Below are 23,128 nucleotides of genomic sequence, written 5' to 3' on the forward strand. Positions count from 1 at the left end.
ACACACACTCTGAATCAGCCCGTATCGCGCAGGAGATGACGGATCGTGTCTCCGCGCCCGCAGCTCACGCACGGTCCGCGGCGCGCCGAGCAGCAGCGTAAACTTCAGCACGCGGTGGGAATTTACTCGTTCATTCGCGATCTCTTCAATGTCACCATGCGCAGCATCTCATCCTGCGGTGCGCTGCTGTCAATCTACTACCCCCAGATCTTCCTCATCCTCACCAGCGGCAGCTACCTGTAGGTTTGAACTACTGCTTTTTTATTCTAAGGCTTGAGATCTTTATGAATGAGAATTGAGAGCAGTTTCATGAAAGCAACATTTATTATGGAGTAGTTGGACATGCATGTATTTTAAGAGTACTTCGTCATTTCAGAATGGACATATTTTTCTGATTCTGTTCCTTTAGTTATTACTTTAGCATATTTCATTATATTTATGGTAACTGTACTTTTTGCTGCTCTGCTCTAAAATCGGACTTAATTTGGTCATCTGTGCATAAGCATCTCCCACTATGGCAGGGACATTTTAAACCATGTAGATACAGCAGCTTTCTGGATTTTAAAAGATCTACGAGACACTCTGCTGGGAACTTTGTTGAGAACCAGAGCAGACCAGACAGCTTGATTTACAGGAGCAGTGTTTCACGTGTGTGGTTTCATTTTAATTGGGCCGTATATTCTATGATCACATAGTTGCATAATGTCTTTGTCTGTAGAATAGCACACGTTTGCTTCGCTAATCTATTTAGACATAGCCAGGGACCCCCATCCCATTTAAATCAAGTTCAGGTCCGTGCTTGCATGTACAGTAAAACCTTCATGGGAAGCTTAATGTGTTGTTCTGTTTCATGAGATGCTCTTAAATTTTCTTTTTAGCAAACGCAATCATTCAAATGTGAAATTTCAGCATGTTTCCTGCGGCATAATAAAAAGATGGAAATCTCAGTGAGGAAACCTTCTGGTAAAGTTTAACTTATGTAAAAATCATGAGAGATGTCTGGTTTAGTGGTTCCATACGGAAAGGGCGGTTAGAGGCCTTGTACATATATCTTTTAGATGTAAAAATCTTAAACAGGTTTGTGCATTTCCTGTATACCTGGTCTACATCTGCTGCTGATGTGTATGGTCTCCTCCAAAGGGCTTTGTCTTCAGTCGTGGCTTTGGGTGCCAACATCATCTGCAACAAGATCCCCGGTCTGGCCCCCCGACAGCGTGCCATCTGTCAGAGCCGCCCGGATGCCATCATCATTATCGGGGAGGGCGCTCAGTTGGGCATCAACGAGTGCCAGTATCAGTTTCGCTACGGACGCTGGAACTGCTCTGCCCTCGGTGAGAGGACGGTCTTTGGGCAAGAGCTGAGAGTAGGTCAGTCCAATGCAGCCCAATGAGCTGTGCTTTGGTGCCATTGTTGTGTGATTCGATTTGTAAGCACTACTGAGTTTTGGTTCCCTTGGAAGTAAAGTAAAACGACGGGAGAGGAGAAAGAAGTTAATAGGCGCAGAACAGTTCAATAGTTGCTTTGGGTAACACATTTGCGTCTTTAAGCAAAAGCTACTTTGATTCGGTCACTATTAGCACTTGCATCTGATTTGAAAAATGTCTTTTAGCGAAACATTGAGACAGTTCCACAAATCCACAAATAACACAAGCGATCTTGTGTGGACCTCAACCAGGGGGAGCCCGCAGTAATATGGGTCTAATATAGTATTCCATGTAAATTGCCTTTCAGTCAGAAATGTTTTGTTTCGGTCGGAGTGCATTGCAGGGCTGTGTTTAATCCAATGGTCCTGGTAACAATCACTCTTTTGAGGGCTGGCTGGATCGACACAACATGTTCTGTCTTATTTTATTCATTTAAGAAAACGGCTCCACTAGGTGTGTGTAGAGATTTAAATGTGTGTGAACTGCTTTCATGTTTGGTTGGATAAATAGCGTGTTATTTGTGTGTCTTAGTTAGTCTTATGGATAGTTCACCCAATAATTCATTTTTAACCTTTATGACTTTCATTTTTCTGCAGAACATAAAAGAAGATATTTTGAAGAATGTTGGTAACCAAACAATGGTACTCATTCACTTCTATTGTATAAACACAAAACCAATGTTAATGGGTACTGCCGTTGCTCATTGACCAACATTCTTCTTCATGACTTTTGGGCTCTGCAGAAGAAAAATTATATAGTTTTGTAATGACAAGGGTTTTTGGGTGAACTATGCCTTTAACACTGTTCGAAAGATCAAAAGATTTGTTATCGGAAACCATAGCAATGAATGTAGTTTCCAATGAATTACACCTACTGAGAACAGTCTTCCTAAATGCTTAATTTTTCCTTGCAACAAATGGAATATTAAATCTCACGGTTCTCTGGATTTCTAAAATTATTCAGACATGCACAGATGGTCATTTCAGGATAAAATGTTATTAAATAGCCATTTTAGACTTTAATGAAAGGCCAGAAAGTTTGCAGACAAAATCTGTGGGAATAAATGGTAATGAAATTCGTCAATAAATCCAGGCATTCATTACTGGTCCTGAAATATAAAGGCTTTGAAGAAGAATTCATATTTTAGCTGAATGGGGGTTGGGGGGGTTCTAACCTGATGATCAGCAATAGGACTGCAGTGTTAGCTTTGAAAAGACGGATCACGGATGCTTTTTCAAGATTCTGTGCCAGCCCAGTATAGACTGCCACCATCTGTTATCTAGCTTTTTTAAGACTCAAGACTAGGCCTAGTTAAATGGGAATATTTACGTTGTTTAAAAAAACATACTTTACAAAAAACAATCACAATTATATATTTTAAGATATGTCAGGGCAAGTTGTTTTTTATCAAGATCCTCCAGCATTTAAGTTAATCTGGGACTAGGCCCCTATATTTTTCATTATTTATTTACATATGGTAAATGCTGGTCAGTTTATACTTAAATATTGGCATGAACAAAAAGTGTGAACACCTCACTAAATGTTCGATAGAAATATTGTTGTAATAGCATACATGTAGTTTGGACAAAATAAATGTATACATCTCACTATACTAGATCATAACTACACAAACATGTTGTTTTAAAAAAAGATTTAACATAAATGCAATGATTTTTAACCCAAAAGAAAAAGTTTAATACCACATTTTATTAACCAATTGAATTATTTGATTGTTATCATTAAAACTGATAATGTGGTACTTAGTAATGCATTAACTGTTAATGTCTCCATAAAACCGACAACGGTAAAGTATAGAGATCTTGGTACCTCAGTAACCACATAAAGGTCCACCAGCAGGGGTCAGTTTAGTCTCCTTGTATTATTCTAGAGATCAATATGATGATGATGATGATGCTGCTGAAAGATTAACCTTCATCCAGTTCAGCTTCATCACTATTCAAAGAAACCTGAAACAGCTAATCAAGGTTATAAGGTTAAATAAAAAACACCAATTGCAAACAAATACAGTATGAGCATTACATTAGATGACCTTATAATGTTTCAGAGCATTCCACACTCCAATTGGTTGTCAATGATTGTAGATCGGCTCAAATGATGGTTGTCCTTTCTCCCTAGGCAGCAAGGAGGCTGCATTTACCTACGCCATCACCGCAGCAGGTGTCGCCCATGCTGTGACGGCAGCCTGCAGTCAGGGCAACCTGAGCCACTGTGGTTGCGACAGAGAAAAGCAAGGCTACCATGACGAGGAAGAGGGCTGGAAATGGGGCGGCTGTTCAGCAGACATTAAATACGGAGTTGACTTCTCCAGGCGCTTTGTGGACGCCCGAGAGATAAAAAAAAATGCAAGGAGACTGATGAACCTCCACAACAATGAGGCTGGAAGAAAGGTATAGAAGCTGAATAAACTTATGCGGATATATATAAATATTTTAAACAATTTCATTGAGCATGTAAATGATGCCAACATTTAATTTCTTACTTAACCACACCCCTTTTCCCCCAAACCCCACCCTACTATAGTAACACTACTGAATGAAAAACAAAACATAACAAAATAAACTAACAGCAGCTCATGAAGCCAAAATGGGTTTTTCAGATTCCTGCTAGCCATATATGGGCTGTCCTTTAAATACACAAAATGACCAATATATATATACTTGAAATATAGCATCATGTGATTTGATCCACACACACCGTGAATTGTTATTCACCGATTTGACAATGATGGACCAAACATTTATAAAAAATAACTTTTAAAAAGATTTTGCTACTTACAATTTGAATCTCAAATTCTTCTCATTGAAGAGTAATACAAACACTGGACTAAATGGGTTCAAGTCAACTGTCAAGTCTGTCTGTTAAACGTATCAGTAGCACATCAAACAGCTGAACAGAACTGCCTTAAACTTAAATGTAACCATATACACAAATGGGTACTTGAGAATTACGGATATTTCTCTCGTTCTTTGATGTGGTTCTTCGGAAGGTAGAGAAAATTACAGGGTACGATTTGGCTGAAACATAATTTTTCCTCTTAGTTCTGACAGATATCTGGCATTACGCGTCGCAACAGCACGCTGGATGCATTGAGTAATGGGGTTTGGTTCAAATAGCTGAAAACAGTCGACATAAAATGTCAAGAATTTCCCTTACACATCATCTGCGTGGATTCATAACCACAGAATGTGATGCCACTGATGAAAATATGCCGCAAAAGACTAGTTTTCTTGTTTTATAAAGGCAAAGGCTGAATATCATTCATTATAATGTTGCATTTGCAAATTAGGATTCCCACAATTTAACTTCCCTTTCTGTCGGTCTCTCGACGTTGTGTCGAAGCCGACAGATGGGGTTCGCCCTTGAGAACCAGTCATCTCTGACTATTTTGAAAAGGCCAATGAAATTTGGCGAATGAAATTTGCATGCCGGGCCCCGCCCCCGGAAATCCGGGTATAAAAGGGGAGCCGGCGTGCTCATTCATTTACCTTTTGTTCTTCGGAGCCTATGCATCGAATGACTACGACAGCTGATTTCCTGACGTGGTGCAGCGGATTGTCCCTTCCGAGCGATCATCCCCCCGGCGTTTCAGCAGTTCCAGAGGTGTTTCTGAAAGAGATATATTCTAAAAGAGCAAATTTCTCAGCGTGGCATGTCCCGCTGCTCTCGTGGTTGCGGTTCCCTCATTGAGGAGGGGGACGGACACGATGCTTGCGTCAGGTGTTTGGGGGTCCAACACGCTGAGGCAGCATTCGTGGAGTCATCCTGCCCGCACTGCGGGCAGATGGCGATACAGAAGTTGCGGTCACGGGTGGCTGCGCTCTTTTCAGAGCCAGCCACCACCTCGTCTGCTTCCCGCTCTGCGACCGCGGTGGCCACAGCCCCGCCGTCAGCAGCGGCGAGCAGCTTGGGTGGCATGGGGATTTCCGTGAGCGTAAACCCGTCAGCCGATGGCTCGCGGACCGTTCACGCCCCGACTCGCTCGTCTGGCCGTTCCCAGGAAGGCGGTTCCACACCGTCTTACTCCTTCGTCACGCAATCGGACTCGATGCGTGACGACGATGAGATGTCCCTCGCAGCATCGGAGGGCGACCTCCTGGCATCCGACCCTGACGATTCCTTCGAGCCGTCTCCGCCCGGAGATAGAGTTCAGGAAAAGGCAGACGTCGAGATGTCAGCCATGCTCTATCGGGCCGCCGCGAGCATCGGGCTGCAGTGCACCGCACCGCCCACGCCCCAACGCTCGCGGCTGGATAATTGGTACATCGGGTCCGAGCGCGGCTCCAAGCCGCGCACGCCCCCTGTACCTTTTTTCCCCGAGGTGCATGAGGAGCTCAGCAAGACTTGGAACGCCCCCTTTTCGGCTCGTTCCCGTCATGCTGACTCTGTCGCCCTTTCTTCCCTCGATGGCGGGGCAGCTAGAGGCTACGTTGATGTCCCCCAGGCTGAACGTGCAGTCGCGGTGCACCTGTGCCCGCAGACGGCGGCCACCTGGAGGTCTCGACCTAGACTCCCGTCCAAGCCGTGTAGGGTTTCGGCATCGCTGGTGTCGAAATCCTATAACGCTGCTGGACAGGCTGCCTCAGCTCTTCATGCCATGGCCATCCTGCAGGTCCATCAGGCCAAGGCACTGAAAGAGCTCCACGAGGGTAAGACCGACCCAAAGATTATGCAGGAGCTCCGCGCTGCCACCGACCTTGCCCTCCGGGCAACGAAGGTGACAGCGCGAGCTTTGGGTCGAGCGATGTCCACACTAGTGGTCCACGAGAGACACCTCTGGCTAAACCTTGCGCAGATGCGTGAAGCCGAGAAAGTTCGCTTCCTCGATGCTCCCATCTCGCAAGGAGGGCTGTTTGGTGACACTGTCGAGGACTTCTCCCAGCAGTTCTCGGCAGTGCAGAAGCAGACGGAGGCCATTAAACACATCCTGCCCCGCCGCGACCCGACCGCCTTTCGGCCGTCGAGGTCCCGTGGAACGTCTGCCTCCCAGCAGCCCCGGCCTTCCTCTTCGTCAGCTCCGGCTACGGTGCCCCCTCCTCAGGCGGTCCCCCGGAAGAGGACGGACAGGAAGCGACCACCGTCTCGTCAGCAGCCGCCGCGGAAGCAGAAGCGTTCCTGACGAGCCGGACCCGGCGAGATCGAGATCGGGCCCGACCCCAGCCATTACATCGCTGACGGGTCGGAAATGGACGGTCCCTGCCCCGTCCCAACATCTGCTAGGCCCTTTTCAGGGCCTAGCGCCCACTTCCTCACAAAAAGAGCAGTCTCTCTCTCTGGGTCCCCCTTTCAGCCGCACTCACCCTCCGCAGGACGGTGTTCGTCAACTCGACGTTGCGTTGTGGCGACACGCAAGGCCGAGTATAAAATTGCGCAGCCCTCAGCACTCTCGCCTCGACGGTGCGTTGAGCTGCGCCGCCAGGCAGGCAAATCAGCGGAGCCGGCCCCCCCACGAGGCGGGGCCGGCACCGCTAGCCCGCGAACCGCCCTCCCCAGGGGCGATGAAGCAGATCGTACCTCTAGTGCCCCTGTCGCAGTCTTTGAGTGCTTGGTTAGCACTCACCAGACCGTCAAGGTGGCTGGAGAACACGATCCGTCTCGGCTACTCGATCCAGTTTGCCAGACCTCCGCCCAGGTTTCGGGGCATCCTCTTTACCTCGGTCAGAGGCAGAGATGCTCCCGTGCTGCGGGAGGAGGTGGCAACCCTTCTGGCGAAGGGAGCGATCGAGTCCGTCCCCTCGGCCGAGATGTCCAGCGGGTTCTACAGCCCGTACTTCATCGTCCCCAAGAAAGGTGGAGGGTTGCGCCCCATTCTAGATCTGCGTGCACTGAACAGGCACCTCCAGAAGCTGCCGTTCAGGATGCTCACGCAGAGGCGCATCTTGACGTCCGTCAGGCGTCAAGATTGGTTCGTGGCTATCGACCTGAAGGACGCGTACTTTCATGTCTCGATTCTCCCTCGTCACCGGCCGTACCTACGGTTCGCTTTCGAGGGGCGAGCATATCAGTACAGGGTCCTCCCATTCGGTCTGTCCCTGTCCCCACGTGCCTTTACGAAGGTCGTGGAAGCCGCCCTCACTCCCCTCAGGGAGAGAGGTGTGCGGGTACTCAACTATCTCGACGACTGGCTTATCTTAGCAGACTCGCGAGAACTGTTGTGTACACACAGGGATCTGGTGCTCCGGCACCTAGACCGTTTGGGGTTACGGGTCAACCGAGAGAAGAGCCAACTCTCCCCTGCGCAGAGTTCCTTTTTTCTCGGTATGGAACTCGACTCTGTCTCCATGACGGCGCGGCTTACGACAGAGCGTGCACAGTCAGTGCTGAACTGCCTGAAACTCTTCAAGCAGCGACCAGCGGTCCCCCTGAAACTTTTTCAGAGGCTCCTGGGCCACATGTCGTCCTCGGCGGGGGTAATTCCCCTCGGGTTGATGCACATGAGACCGCTGCAGCACTGGCTACAGAGACGAGTTCCCTGGAGAGCGTGGCACACAGGCAGGAGGTTGATCGTCATTACACCTCTCTGCCGTCGTATCCTAACCCCGTGGTCATCAGTGACCTTTCTACGGACTGGCGTCCCCATGGGGCAGGTCCCGAGGCGCGTCGTGGTAACGACCGACGCCTCCTTACGGGGTTGGGGTGCGGTGTGCAAGGGGCACACAGTGTCGGGTCTCTGGACGGAGTCCCAGCTGTGTTGGCATATCAACCGCCTAGAGTTGTTGGCTGTTCTGTTGGCACTGAGGGGACTACGGTCCCTCGTGCAGGGCCAGCACGTACTGGTCCGATCAGACAGCACGACTGCCGTAGCGTATATCAACCATCAGGGGGGTATACGCTCACGACAGTTAACGCAACTTGCCCGACGCCTCCTCCTGTGGAGTCAACAGGTGACGAAGTCCCTGCGTGCCACTCACATACCGGGCGACCTGAACCAGACAGCCGATGCGCTCTCTCGTCAGTCGACGCCCCGTGGAGAGTGGCGACTCCACCCCCGTGCGGTCCAGCTTATTTGGGTGCAGTTCGGGCGGGCACAGGTGGACCTGTTTGCCTCCCTGGACACCACCCATTGCCCGCTTTGGTACTCCCTGACCGAGGGCCCCCTCGGCACGGATGCCCTAGCGCACAGCTGGCCACGGGACAAGTGGAAGTACGCCTTCCCCCCAGTGAGCCTCATTGCACAGGTCCTGTGCAAGGTCAGGGAAGAGGAGCATCAAGTGGTACTAGTTGCGCCGTACTGGCCCAACCGGACTTGGTTCTCGGAGCTAATGCTCCTGACGACAACTCCCCCCTGGCCGATTCCCCTGACGAAGGACCTTCTTTCTCAGGGGAAGGGCATGTTGCGGCACCCGAGACCAGACCTCTGGAACCTCCACGTCTGGCTCCTGGATGGGACGAGGAGATCCTGAGTGGTCTACCCCCCGCGGTGGTGGAGACCATCACTCAGGCTAGGGCACCTGCCACGAGGCGGCTGTACGCCTTTAAGTGGCGCCTCTTCTCGTCTTGGTGTTCTTCTCGCAGAGAAGACCCACGGATTTGCTCGGTCAGGCACGTGCTGTCCTTCCTGCAGGAGAGGTTGGAGAGTAAACTCTCTCCGTCCACGCTGAAAGTGTATGTAGCCGCTATCGCCGCTCATCACGAACCAGTTGCTGGAAAACCTCTAGGGCAGCATGACCTGGTCATCAGGTTCCTCAGGGGCGCGAGGAGGCTTAACCCACCTCGATCGCGCTCCGTACCCTCTTGGGACCTCAATGTGGTCCTGGCGGGCCTCCAGAGGCCCCCCTTCGAGCCCCTCGGAGAGACCGATCTTTCTCATCTCTCGATGAAGACGGCTCTCCTGACGGCGCTCGCCTCCATCAAGAGGGTGGGGGATCTGCAAGCATTTTCCGTGTCCACAGAGTGCCTAAATTTCGGGCCCGGTGATTCTCACGTGATCCTGAGACCTCGGCCCGGCTACGTGCCCAAGGTTCCCACCACTCCCTTCCGGGACCAGGTGGTGACCTTGCAGGCGCTCCCCACCGGGGAGGAAGACCCAACCCCGTCCGTGTTGTGTCCAGTACGCGCCTTGCGCCTCTACGTGGACCGCACGCAGAGCTTCAGAGGCTCTGAGCAGCTCTTTGTTTGTTTTGGAGGTCAGCAGAAGGGGAAAGCTGTCTCCAAACAGAGACTGGCGCACTGGATCGTGGACGCCGTCATGGCGGCGTACCGATCTCAAGATTGCCCGTGCCCGCTGGCAGTGAGGGCGCACTCCACCAGGGGTGTTGCCTCCTCGTGGGCACTGGCTCGGGGCGCCTCTCTGGCAGACATATGCAGAGCTGCGGGTTGGGCTACGCCCCACACCTTCGCGAGGTTCTACAACCTCCGCGTGGATCCGGTGTCAGCTCGAGTCTTGCAGGATAACACCAGGTAAGACCGGCGGCCGGCAGGGCGTACGCCTGCGACAAGCGCCAGCCCCCCTCTTGGGGGGGGTCAGTGCGCAATCATCTGCCTCCCTTCTTTCCCCTCGGGCGAAGAATAGGCATTCCATCCATCACTAAGCACTCAAGGCAGCGGGCTGGGCGGAGCAGCCTGCCACCTTTGGCGGGCACAGTTGGGTTATCTACGTGTGACTCTAACCGACCTCAGTGCTCCAGACGTGGTAACCCCCCAGCAGGGTGGTTCCGTCTGAGATTCCGTCATGAGCTGTTCCCTCGGAACTCGTGACCTTCCCCGGGTGAGCATCCACCCTGCGGATTCTCGCACATACCTCCCATGAGTTCTTCCCTGCCGGTAAGACCATGCTGTTTCTCCACTGTATTCCCCCCGAGGGTGGGAAGTGGTCTCCGTAGCGCACCTCCCACTTGAGGGAATAGCGCTTACCCAGTGGCCTAAGGCCGGACGGCTCTCGCCATTGGGGCCGTCTGAGTTGACAGAGGACAGGGGCTACCCATCTTTCTTGGAAGCTCTGGGTCCCCCTGTCTACCTACTGGAAGGTTACAATCTCGCGAGAGCGCTTCGTCTGACTCGCCTAGGCTGGCCAACGTCGCTTCGCTGGAGATTGTGACGCGACTATTGCCGTGGCGTTTTCCATAGGAACCCCATCTGTCGGCTTCGACACAACGTCGAGAGACCGACAGAAAGGGAACGTCTCGGTTACGTATGTAACCTCTGTTCCCTGATGGAGGGAACAAGACGTTGTGTCCTTCTTGCCACGACAATAGCCGTCCGCTGCAGCAGTCACAAGATGCTTTTAGGCTCCTCAGCACACAAGGTAAATGAATGAGCACGCCGGCTCCCCTTTTATACCCGGATTTCCGGGGGCGGGGCCCGGCATGCAAATTTCATTCGCCAAATTTCATTGGCCTTTTCAAAATAGTCAGAGATGACTGGTTCTCAAGGGCGAACCCCATCTGTCGGCTTCGACACAACGTCTTGTTCCCTCCATCAGGGAACAGAGGTTACATACGTAACCGAGACGTTTTCCATTCACTTTTGGTTACTGGAGAAGGTTTTTTGAGAGATCTTAACAAGTCAAATTCCCTGCATTTTTTTATTTCATGGAGAAAATGTGCATTATACATTCAGTACTCCCCATGATATTTCCAGGTGTGATTCTCAATTTTGAAGTGCCCCATCCCGTGTCATTGGGAATATTGGCACATATTGCCTTCATGGTCTTCATTAACTGTAGAAACGTTGTGTCTTCCAACCCCCGCAGGTTCTAGAGGAGAGCATGAAGCTGGAATGCAAATGTCACGGCGTCTCCGGCTCATGCACCACAAAAACGTGCTGGACGACTCTTCCCAAATTCCGGGAGATCGGTTACGTATTAAAAGAACGCTTTGCCGCCGCTGTGGAGGTGGAGGCTGTGCGAGCCACGCGTTTCCGGCAACCCTCTTTCCTGCGGCTCAAACAGTCTCGTGGGTTCATCAAGCCCACAGACACGGACTTGGTGTACTTGGAGCGTTCCCCCAACTATTGTGAGGAGGATGCTGCAACGGGAAGCGCAGGAACGCAGGGACGGCTTTGTAACCACACGTCACCCCACACGGACGGCTGCAACCTCATGTGCTGCGGTCGCGGCCACAACACCCACCAATACACGCGCGTGTGGCAGTGCAACTGCAAGTTCCAGTGGTGCTGCTTTGTAAAGTGCAACACTTGCAGCGAAAAGACAGAGGTTTTCACCTGCAAATGAGAAAGTCGAAGAATCATAAGGACAAGGAGAGCCAATGGAGATAGAAGCCAATGAAGTGTTGATCCAGAGGGTCTAATTTTCACACAGCTTCTTTTTGCACATCAGGGAGTCTTTACATGAGAAGAGCGTGTTGGGTTAAGGATGAGGAACGTAGATGCCGAAACTTAAAAGGAAAATGCACTGACCGCCGTCAGAGAATTTCATGCAAATATGCAGACGCTACAAAAGCAGCACACAGACTTTGTTGTTTTCGTTTTCTTAAGACTTAAGGAAGGTCCCGTGCGGCCTATCCTGACTCAAAACTTGTATTAGCCCCTATGGGAGTTGAAGGGGAAAGACGTGCTGCAATTTTGCAACCCTGCAGTCACACTGTATTTGTTTGAACACTGAAAATGACTTTTTTCCTTTTCTTTGGAGAATAAGCTTGAAAATGCTACTGATATGTTGCTTCTAAAATTTGACCACGTACGCTACATGATGTATGTAAAAACTGCTTCTATCCCCAATTTTTTGTTATTCTGGAATACATTAGAGAAAGCAAAATCCACAACAGTAAATCAAGAGAAAATCCATCATTTTGATGAACACCGCCAAATGTTGCATGGAGATCTTTATGGGATTTCTGTAGCCAAAACCTTTGTTAGTCAGTTTAACAGGGTCATGGTATGCTGCATTGTTTTGTCTTGTAGATCTGTTGTGTCTAAATGTGCATGGGAGAAAGAGCAAAAGCGTGTTTAGGCACCTCATAGAAATGCAACGTGACCAATCACCATTCAAGTGACCAAACCAGGCACATTGTATTCCCATGAATTCCAGAAACACAGAATTCCACATTACTGGTCCAGCATGCACAAGGTTTACTCGTCTAGATATATTTGCTTAGCCAATGGAATTCACCTAACCAGAGCTGGGTGCGAATCGGTTAAAGGTCGTTGGAGCCATTTTGAGCAGCAACTTTTTTTTTCATCTAAAGTGTTTATACAAGTTACATGGCTGGAAAATGTGTTAAAGTATATTTTTTTATTTAGAGAATATGGCACTTTATGTCAGGTATATCCAAAAAGAGTAATTATTGATACTATTTTCCATGTCATTCTTCTTTAGCATTTTATTATTGAACTTCAATTTGTGTTTATTATGTACAGTTTATTTTTTTTGAGCAGACTATAATTTTTCCAAGATATGAAACGAACTCATCTTTTTGTAGCCTGGTTGTATTTATACTTTCTGGCAAATCACTAGCAAAATAAATGAATCGAACAGTTTGGATCAAAACCATCAAAACACTCGCATACATGACAAATAACAAGACTTGCATTCAATAACAGCAGCGTATGTGTTTAATAAAAATTTTACAAATGCAGGTAACGCTAAGAACAAGGATGGCAAACGGTCAAACAATTCACATCCAATCAAAATTTCTTCCCAGATGCGCTGACCAGCACACAGGCGTGGGTGCAGATATAGCGAAACGCTGATCTCAAAGTGACGCCAGAGGTTCTCCAGCCCGCGTTTGAATAGGCTGCCTCATTTATTGGTCCGCCGTACGCTCTCTGGTCTTTTTCCTGTGTGTGAAAAGCATAGCAGGCAGCCATCGGAGCAGAAGTAAATGGGACCTGTTTTGTTAGCCGTCTGAACTGCTGGGTACCGGAACCATGTAAGCTCCCAACACTATACCCCGGATTGAGAGAAAAGTCAACCGATTGTTTCACGCAAACATTTTGTCAATAAAAAATATGAGGCAGAGAAAACAGGGTGTGTCGGGGAGAGCAGAGGCCTCCGAAGAGGGGTATTAATGGATGGGGGGCGGACCACTCAGCTCATTCCTGGACAGGATGGGGCGTGATGTGATTCTGCAAGCTAATACTTCTGGTCTGATTCACTTGGGACAAACTGACCCCCTAGAGAACTAGACGGGTACAAAAGCAAAAAAAGGATATGGGATTGAGAAAGAATGAGAGACATGATGACTGGTGTTTGGTCAGCCATTGAGAAGTTCCTCTGTAGATTAGGTTGGACAGCAAGCAAAGGAATCGGGCAATACATCATAACCAAGTGTCATCTACGCTGTAATCTCAATTTCCAAACATGTAAATTAGTTGGTTTGGTCAAAGAAATGTGCATAAGACTTTTGCCATGCTTTACTAACCCTCATGTTGTTCCAAACCTGTATGATTTTACACAGGATGTTCATGGCGATCCTTTCCATGTGATGAAAGTGTGCAGTGACCAAGAACCAACATTTTTCAGTTCCAAAACAGAAAACCATAAAGCTTTGGAATGACATAAGGCCGATGATGACAAGATTTGCATTTTTGGGTGAACTTTTCTTTTAAAGGGATAATTCACCCAAAAACGAAAATTATTTCATTATTTATTCACCCTCATGTCTGTCCAGACTTTCTTTCTTCTATAGAACACAAAACCACTGAGACATTTCTTAAAATACCTTCTTTTGCTTTGTGGTTTGAGGCTAAATAAAAATATATATTTGGGGGAAATTGCACAGCTCTGCTAAGAAATCGGAATTTAAAGCGATGTCTCGCGGGTATTGAGTCAAACTTTACACGCACAGATCAAGAGGCCAGTCAGTCTCTATAAAACGCACTGAATTAGGGATTAACCTCTACTCCCTATTGGTCACCAGAATTTCTTCAGCAGCTGAAAAGCCAGGAAGACACGGTTCTGCTTGTTTCATAGGATTTGAATCCCACATGGGGGGGCTACAATCGAAGAGCACTAAATGCATCACAGATACCAGCATGGGTCCTTCTCGGATTAGCTCCTCTGATTGATTTCCTCTTGTGTGGACGACACAAAAGCACAGACCGGCCCCTTGTGTTCCCAACCACTGATTGGAGAATTAATTGACCCCGTTGTGTTCTGTGGGCGTTTTAAGTCATCTTCAGAGCAAGGAGTGTGGGGATGGGTTAGGGGAATCCTGGGATAGTGTCTCCTGGCCTAAAATTCCACTATGGGTCTTTCTTTAAGGGCCTGAGGAGAAGACTGCCATCCCGTTCCTCCACTCTGAAGCCCATCTCTCGGAGCATCGTGTCGTCTCCCACACCTTGACTTCGAAGCTCTTGTATGAGCTTCTGATTCTCAGGGTTGTGTTCCAGAACGTTCCGGATGGCAAACACAGCCCACTGGCTTATAACTGAAAAGTTAATGTTTAGGAAAAGTTTTGGGAGACAAAAAAAACAATTTCAGAACATTTCGCATGTGGAAAGCTACGATGCCAAAGGATAAAGCTGGTTGCCAGGGTGTTATCTGGTTACTAGGTGTTTTATTTGGTTGTTTCTGGCAAAAAAATTCAAAGCTTGTCCCTAGGTCTGTATAGACCGTTTCATCGGACCCATGTGCGCACCAGACACCCAGTTAACTTCCGATTTGTGTTTGGCTAGTGTCTAATGATGTAACTATTTATATTTATATTAAATTTATTCTTTTTTTTGTGATAATTGTATTAAATAAAACGATTTGTTGTATATTAATTTTATTAAATAAACAATTTGTTGAATGGGTCCTGTAGTTTTGAAGCATTTATGAAACCGTATGGTATATTGACATCTAGCGCATGAGCTTGGTTTCTCAGTCTAAATTCAAAATATTGAAGAGACAAGTTTATCAAAGTAACGGTTCTTCTCGGTTTCTTTTGATTTTAAGAAGAAATAATCTACAGGCACTCTATTGTTTATAAGTTCAGTTGAGGCAACAGAAGTGCGCATGTGCAGTCACATTTGCATTTTATGTAAAGATGAAAGCGTCAATACAAATGAACCTCCTTGCTTAAGAATTGTGTCCAAATTAATCTTTTCGAGAATCGGATAATTTTTCAATCAAGGGCAAAAACAGTGCCAGCATCAATCATGGACGCTTTGGCATCACAGCTGAAACATATGAAAATGTCACATGATCAATGAAACTTTTCATACTGACTTGGCAGGATGCGGGTCAACACCGTCGAAATACGAGACGTCCCTCGATTTCATTGAAGTGGTAACATACCACCCAGTTTTTCAATCATGTTTGAAATAAAACGAATACAGTTTTATAAAACTCTGTCGACACCATAAAATTACTCATGTGAGCCATATCCACATTTAGCTTCATAAACTTTTATGACTAGATATTTTACACAATAAGACCGATGGCTCAGGGTTAGAAAATGATCTTGAGTCAGCTCAGAGGTTCCACCTCTCGGCAGGGGACGTCGTTCATTTGGTTGCGGCCTTATTAAATGAAGGGACGTGTACATCATTCAGAAAGACGTTGGTTTTACTCTAATAACTTTTAAACTGACTTTTCGATTCCGAACAAACCACAAATCATTCAAACATCAAACGGTGTGGTAAACCCTCGATTAGTAATGGAAGCTATTACGATGCTATTTACACTTAAGACAGCAATATCTTTGCGTTTCTCTGGGTGTTTGCTAGTATGGTGATCATTACGAACGGCACAAAAGCTTTGTGTGATGGAGGACTGCAAGGAATCGGGACCAAGGATACAAGGGTTGTTGCTGTCGATGCTGCAGTTGTCCAGAATGAGTGCAATACCATCCAGTTCTCGTACCTATAGAAGAGATATGAGGGAAAATGAGGGGGGAGAAATAAAAGATATAAGCTGTAATAGAGACATCATATGCTAGACAGCTTGGGTCAACAAACTATTTCTTTCCATTGAGCCATGTCCATGTGGTTGAGCTTTGGTTTGGATCACTCATCTGGGTTTGAGCTGGGTTTTGTCACATACAGTTCCTAACTATACGTTTCCCCAAGTGTGTGTTGGTTGGCCGTTAATCCTCTTGGTTGATTTAAGTACTAAAGCACTAAATAAAAAATGAGTCACAAGGTGATTGATTGATAGTCATTCTAGCAATGAAACTAAAAATGGGAGACTTATGGAACTGTGCGCTGCGGCCAGACACATGAGAGGAGTTTCTCCACATACAGAACACTACTGTCCTATTACAAAATCCAGTGATTTTAGGGCATCTTGACCATGCTTCTTAAGAACTAAACACAAGACGATACTGTAGTTATCATAATTTCACAATCCAATAACGAACTGCACAGTGGAAAAAATCAAAGATGGCGGACAAAGTGACTAATAACAAATAATGATGATTTATGGCAATAAAAATGTATGGAGATATAAGGTTTTAGAAGGACAGCGTAATAAAAACATTATTATGCACTTTAATGTGAATCCTTTCCAATTTTTACGCATTTTGAATATTTATGCATCTATCTATCTTTTTATTAAATGTATAATTATGATTTATGTAGGGTTTTAGAAGGACAGCAGTGATTTGTTTATTCATTATTAATAATGTTTATTAATAACTGATAATTTATTTGAATTATTATAATTATTTCTTATTAAAAAATCTATAATTACTGTAATAAAATTGGTTTTGTGAATTATTTAAACCATGATAATCTGAAATGTATAATATATCGTGACAGCACTAGTGTGATCCACTGGCCGAAAAAAAAACCCCACAAAACAAAACAAGCAAACTCTATCTTTATTTAAAAATTCAATGTATTATAAAACAAAGCTATAATTACCGTGATAACATAAGAATAGTGAATTATTTAGGCCATGATAACAGTGTAGTGAAATTCAGATATTATGACAGCAGTAGTGTGATTCATTTGCCCAAAAAGAGAAAACACTAAACAAACATATACAATTAGTAAAATATCTCTTTCATTATATTTATTGAAAGAAAAAGCTGTTGTGATAATATAGGTGTTGTGTAGTGAATATCTGATATCTTAACAGTCCTAGTAGGCAGCAGGCTTTAGGGATCTAACTAGATTTTGGAACAGAGTTTACATGGTAAAAAAGTGAGCTTGCGAGGCTGTGGGAGACGTGCTATTGTTTTTCGACCTCTGACCTCTCTATGTTGCACGGTTTGACCCTATTTTAAAATGCTGGTACCAGATTCACTTCTCTGTTGATTGAATAGAAGGGGACCAACCTGAAAGGGTGACAACCCCATCGCAGGAGGCTGCTTACAAGGAAATTCATTAAAATAAATAAAGGAGACAGGGAACAAAATGGGAAAAGATTTGCCCAAGAAATGAGATGATACAACCATGAAATTCAGATTGGTTCTCGAGCCTTTATCCAGCACCGTTAATCCCCTGATTAGTTTTCAAGGAGGCAGCTTCCACAAACAAAAAACCCTGATAGACAGCTAGCGGGGCTCTAAACCACAGCATTGTTAATGTGTTTTGCACTACTGGTAGTTTGTGCCATCTGCCAATCGGTAGATTATTAGAGTTGGCTGCAAGCTCTATGGTGTCTGTTTCATCAGCGTTGCCAAAAATTCATTCACATTCCAACCATTACAGAAATCCCTGGAGAGAAAGACTTCAAAAAATTCCTTCCCTTCGAAAACCTAGTGACAGTTTAAGGGGCCATTTACACAAAACGCGATATGGGGGACTAAACAAACATTTTTGAAAATGTGTCTCAAACTTTAAGTCAGCATTATTGTTGCCGTGTAAACTCCGAATCGTTTTCCAAAAACAATTCCGTTATACGCATGCGTCTGTAGGCATATACCCCAAACAATAATGGCGGCCATCATGCTGCATGTTTGTGGCGCGTGACAAACTTAGTATCATTTCTCCAGCAAAAAGTAGAATTACAGCACCACTACAACCAGCAGAGACAGTATTTATATGCACACTACTTAAAACATACATCCATATTAATATATATTCAAAGTGCTTTTTAGATCAAAACCATGTATGCGGATGTGCACAAGCACTTAGGGTTTCTTTATTGCTCTTTATAGCATGGCATGCATAATACGTAGATTTTATACAGTTTCCCAGATCCTTGCAAATGCAGATCGTTTTGATAAAGCTTTACTGTGTACGTGAAACTTTTCAAAAACTTTTCCGTTTTTTATATCGTGTTAACGTACTGTTACAGATCACTCAGCTATGAAAATATGAAATTTTTTGTCTAAAAAATGGTGCTCTTTGGTGCTTTTCGTGAGCCGTACCTTGTCCTGGTTGACACTGTGGCCATAACAAAGATTCCCTATGAGTCGGATTAGATGAGCTTTGAAACTGAGTGCAGGTTGGGCATCTTCGTCCCCTGGCCTCTTCAAGGAGAAATCCTGCGCTGGGGTGAACACATTTTTACTCATCTTGCCCAATAAATTGACCTCTTTCAAGAGATCTGTGGATAAGAGAGAAAATCCATGAATTTAACACATCACACACAAGACTTAACAGAGAAAATGTGTGCTGGCATTACAAGCATGTTTATGGTGTGACATCATGATGGGAGATGACAGAAAAGTCTTTAAAGAATGTAGATGGTGTCTCTATGCAGCGAGCTGTGACGTGTCGGGGGTGTCGGTTTCATACGGCGCCCCACTGAAACGCCTGCTTTGTGTTTTAAATGAGAAAGAGGGGGAAATCCTATAGGGGTCTGTGATAGATTTCTCGGTTTAGTTAATCGTCTGCAAAATACAGTATGAGGGATGATGAGTTGCATTTTTACGGAGTGAGCATGCAGTTCTACCAAAACAAATATTTTGCAACTCAAACTCATGGCAAAGGCTTGATGGTTTCCCATGGCTTTTGTGTGTATGATACATTAAAAACACATGAAGATCTCCAATAAAAGCAAAAGCGCTATGCAAGGGTGCTACATTTACCGACTGTTGAGCTCAGAAGGTCAGGGTGATCCTGCAGGGCCATGAACTTCTTCCGGTCAGAGGTCATCTCGCAAAGGATGTCCAAAAGTCTGATTATGACCACGGCAGCCTTATCACACCAAACAAACATCATCTGGTGAGTATATGCTCTTCATAGGAGAGGAGTTGTACAGGTAGGGGAAATAAAAGTCGACCTGGTCATCAGCTGAGGATTGAGAGGTGAGGGTAAGAACAGCTCTGCAGCGATCAGTGAAGAAGGAGGCCAGAAACTCAGCTAGACTCAGAGGTATTAAAGAGTCTTTCTCCTCTTCACCAACACCAAGATGCGCTAATATCAGCTCCAATAGTGTTAGCCTGTTCATAAAATCAAAAACATGCAATCTCAAAATGCATATGAATGTGATTTTTAATCTTTTTACTATTCCAGAGAATTCAAGCAAGTACCCCGGCGAGCTGTCTTGCTGTCTAGGGTCTACTGTTTGCCTAAGTATTAACCTTCAAAGGATCTAAGAACCAAATACAGATTTTGTAGAAATCTTGCAAATTTTTGTGAATACAGATAACAATTGATTTAAGATTAACAGACAAGAGTAACAAATAGAGATTGGGTAACAAATAATGCTCAAATAAACTAAAAATTCAAGCTGCCAAATGACTAATCGCATCCAGAATAAAACTTTGCATGTACATAATATAAGTCTGTGTATTGCACATTTTAATTTTGTATTTATGAAAACATACACATACATGTATGCATATTTAGGAAATATTTACATGTATTTATTTATATTTCCCAATGATTATAATTATATATAGATGTTTATATATGCATGTATGTGTATGTTTTTATAAATACAAAATGAATATACACCATACACAGACATATAAAATGTAAACACAAGCTTTTAGTTTGGAAGCCATTCATCGCGAGGAATCGTTTAACAGCCCTATACTAAAAACATGAGACGCTTAGCCCAGTGGTTAGTGCTCCAAACACTTATACATGAGCTGTTGGCTCACAAGGATCATGTCCCGATTCTACACCCTGTCTCTTACCCTCATTTTCCTGTCTGCCTCCATTGTTCTATGGATTATATTTACACATTTGGCAGATGCTTTTATACAAAGTAACTCACATTCCATTGTACTATAAAAAGAAATTCTGAATATGTACAATCCCCTGTGATCGAACCCATGACCTTGGCGTTGCTAGCACCATGCTCTAACCACTGAGCCATAATAAAGCATGGAAAAAAGGTAAAAAGTCCCTCCCAGAAATAAGATTTAATATTTAAAAACATTGTGTGAAAAATGTAACTAAGGATAACTTGTTTTTCAATAAATAGTCTTCAGCATCAAATTGCAATTATGTTGAGAAATTGTCAATGTTTGTGGCAATGCATGCTGGGAGTTAACCATGAAGCAACATGTGCTGCTGTCTTAAAACATATCAAATTTTGACCCGATTTTAAGTCATTAGGGCTTCTATGTGTAACCTCCGCATGGAAAGCATGCCTATAATCCTCTTCAAATTCTGTCTAGATATGTAGCTCAGTAGGATTCGCATTTGCAACAGTGCATAAATCATCCAAAGTTGTTACAACACAAAAACCTTCAGAAAACTCCAGCCTGTGCTTCACCTACAGGCTTGTAATAAAAGTAAGATTGTTTTTGTTTGTCTTTTACCTTTCTTCATTGGTCATTTCTGTGAACATCTTGCTGATGATCTCTGTAGACTTGAGGAAATGCTGTGTGGCAATCAAGACCCTGTCAAATATACAACGTTTAAAGATGTATTGGGATTATGAAGTAGATCTGAAAGACAGATTTTCCAATGCGTTGTGTTGTAATAGAAAAAAATAAAGAAACTAAAGTGATTAAGTTTACAGTGCTTTGTCCAAAACAGCATGAATGTGGAAGGATCAAAATTTGGCTTCTTCCGTCCATCGTGAAATCTCATTGGTTAAAATTCCCACAGCTCGCAACCGTACATTAAACAGGAAACAACTGGAATCATCACACAGCAGAACTTTTCATTTAAAGTAACACATTTGGTTTCACAACTGATTTTCCAACACTGACTTACGTCCAATCCACATCAGGTAAAGTCTTGCACAGGTCCATGATCTTCAGAGACACTTTAAGCTGCTGTGCATCTTGAGCTAGCTTTTCTGTCTTGTGGTCATCGAGGCAAGTGTGAAGTACCATGCAAGTGTACGAAACGGCTTTCTCATCCGGTAGCTCCAACATGTTCCTTTAAGAAAAAGAACAACGACTCAAGAAAACTGTAAGAAAACAGAGCTAGAGATAGATAAATGACTTCTGTCATATCACCATAAGAAAAAGTGAACTGGCTTTTGAGTGACATGATGAAAAACGCACTTGTGGTCACCTGACCATAAATTCACTCACCAAAAGATGTGCGGAAAACCGAGCTTCCAGATGTCATCTTTACAGAGCTGATTTCCAACAGCGATGTTACCAAGAAACTGAATACCACATCGAATCGCTGCCAAAGCAGAAAGCAGTGCATGATTTATAAGCCTCTTACTCTCCATCTTAAACTGAATATTCTTTTAATGTAGCTGTGCCGTTCCACAGCAACTTACCATCATAAACAACATTTGATCCTCCCGATGTAAGCGTAAGGAGTTTGTCCAAAATCTCAAAAGATACCTTGATAGAACCTAGGTTTCTGTAACGACAAACAAAACCAGAACAACTTTTTTTAAACCACATACAAAATGTTTTTATTATCTTACAGATATTACGGATACAAGTGACTTCTCACACTTCCGGGGGCAGCACTAGAGTCATTTAGTCATAGTACACTTAAGAAATGTTGCATTTGCTTTTTGTTTATTGTCTTTATGGTTGTTGGGGTTTGGTGACGGGTCATGAGCAGGGTTTTGGAAAGTGGGCATGGTTGAAGAGAATAGTCAAAATGACTGCACTTATTTAAAGAGATTTTAATCTTGAATGCATGTTGTGTAACACTGTGTCCTACCTCAGACTGCATTGATTTGGAGTGCACTGCACACAGGCATTTCTATGTGCTCTGAAACACTCCGCGGTGAGCTTAAGGCACAGTGACACACTTTCATCCAGTGGATCCACATCACCACTCATGCTCTTGATTTCCACACACAGTCTTGAAAGCGCCGCATGGAGGTTTGCAATAACCTCTTTATCGACACTGGCTCTGAAACAAAACGTTGTCAATTTTCAATTAGCTGAATTTTTGTGACTGCGCATGCACCTGTCAGGATGTGTCAGAATAACGATTTATGTTTAAAGATCTGTATCGAGGATAACTGTAAAAATAAATATGAAATGTTGAGCTTTTATATCAGATGACACACTCACAAACACACACCCGGACACCCTCCTGTCATCATAACACGTGGACGACAAAAACGGAAGCAGCGCCACTTTCGTTTATTTCGTGACACAAAAGGTTTGTCGTACCTGAACTGGTCATCCCGTAAAGCTTTTGTCAACGTTTGTAAAGTTGTGAGATGCGTGTTTATTAGTTTGTCCAGGGATATTTCACGCAGTGCTGGGTTTATGCGCTGCATGATTTTCCTGCAAGACGCTGTCAACACACGCAACAGACTTCCGTATACCGGCAACACGTGATTTCAAAATAAAAGCCCGTAAACGTAATTTAAGGGATTTAGGTAAAAAGTATATCTAACGTAAACGTCATAATGTCTTTAAAACATTAATTGCTGGAACTTATAAACTGTCAATTATTTGTTGTAATTGTGTCGTAATATAAATGATCCAATCAAATTAGTTTCCAATAGAATAAAAACGTAT

General features: G+C 44.9%; 2 protein-coding genes across 5 annotated transcripts; one reads left to right on the forward strand and one right to left on the reverse strand.

Annotated features, from left to right (window-relative positions):
• On the forward strand, positions 1-12,893 carry wnt7ba (wingless-type MMTV integration site family, member 7Ba). Its single transcript, XM_079454071.1, has 4 exons — positions 1-239; positions 1,141-1,367; positions 3,561-3,832; positions 11,134-12,893. Exons 1-4 carry the CDS (start codon positions 157-159, stop codon positions 11,611-11,613), a joined length of 1,062 nt encoding a protein of 353 aa, XP_079310197.1. The 5' UTR covers positions 1-156; the 3' UTR covers positions 11,614-12,893.
• Positions 12,705-22,937, reverse strand: atxn10 (ataxin 10). 4 transcript variants are annotated; one of them, XM_079454067.1, is made up of 11 exons: positions 22,775-22,937; positions 22,314-22,508; positions 21,916-22,001; positions 21,719-21,815; positions 21,393-21,560; positions 20,993-21,073; positions 19,501-19,660; positions 19,307-19,415; positions 18,644-18,822; positions 16,125-16,188; positions 12,705-14,770 (listed from the first exon to the last, which is right to left on the reverse strand). In XM_079454067.1, exons 1-11 carry the CDS (start codon positions 22,882-22,884, stop codon positions 14,586-14,588), a joined length of 1,434 nt encoding a protein of 477 aa, XP_079310193.1. In that variant the 5' UTR covers positions 22,885-22,937; the 3' UTR covers positions 12,705-14,585. The 4 variants fall into 4 exon arrangements, with proteins under 4 accessions (XP_079310193.1, XP_079310195.1, XP_079310194.1 ...); XM_079454069.1 differs by having other exon boundaries at positions 12,928-14,770; positions 22,673-22,855; XM_079454068.1 differs by having other exon boundaries at positions 12,934-14,770; positions 18,644-18,765; positions 22,775-22,924.
• Positions 22,938-23,128: the final 191 nt, after the last annotated feature.

Source organism: Barbatula barbatula (genome assembly GCF_947034865.1).
Source record: "Barbatula barbatula genome assembly, chromosome: 4".
Taxonomy (NCBI): Eukaryota; Metazoa; Chordata; class Actinopteri; order Cypriniformes; family Nemacheilidae; genus Barbatula; species Barbatula barbatula.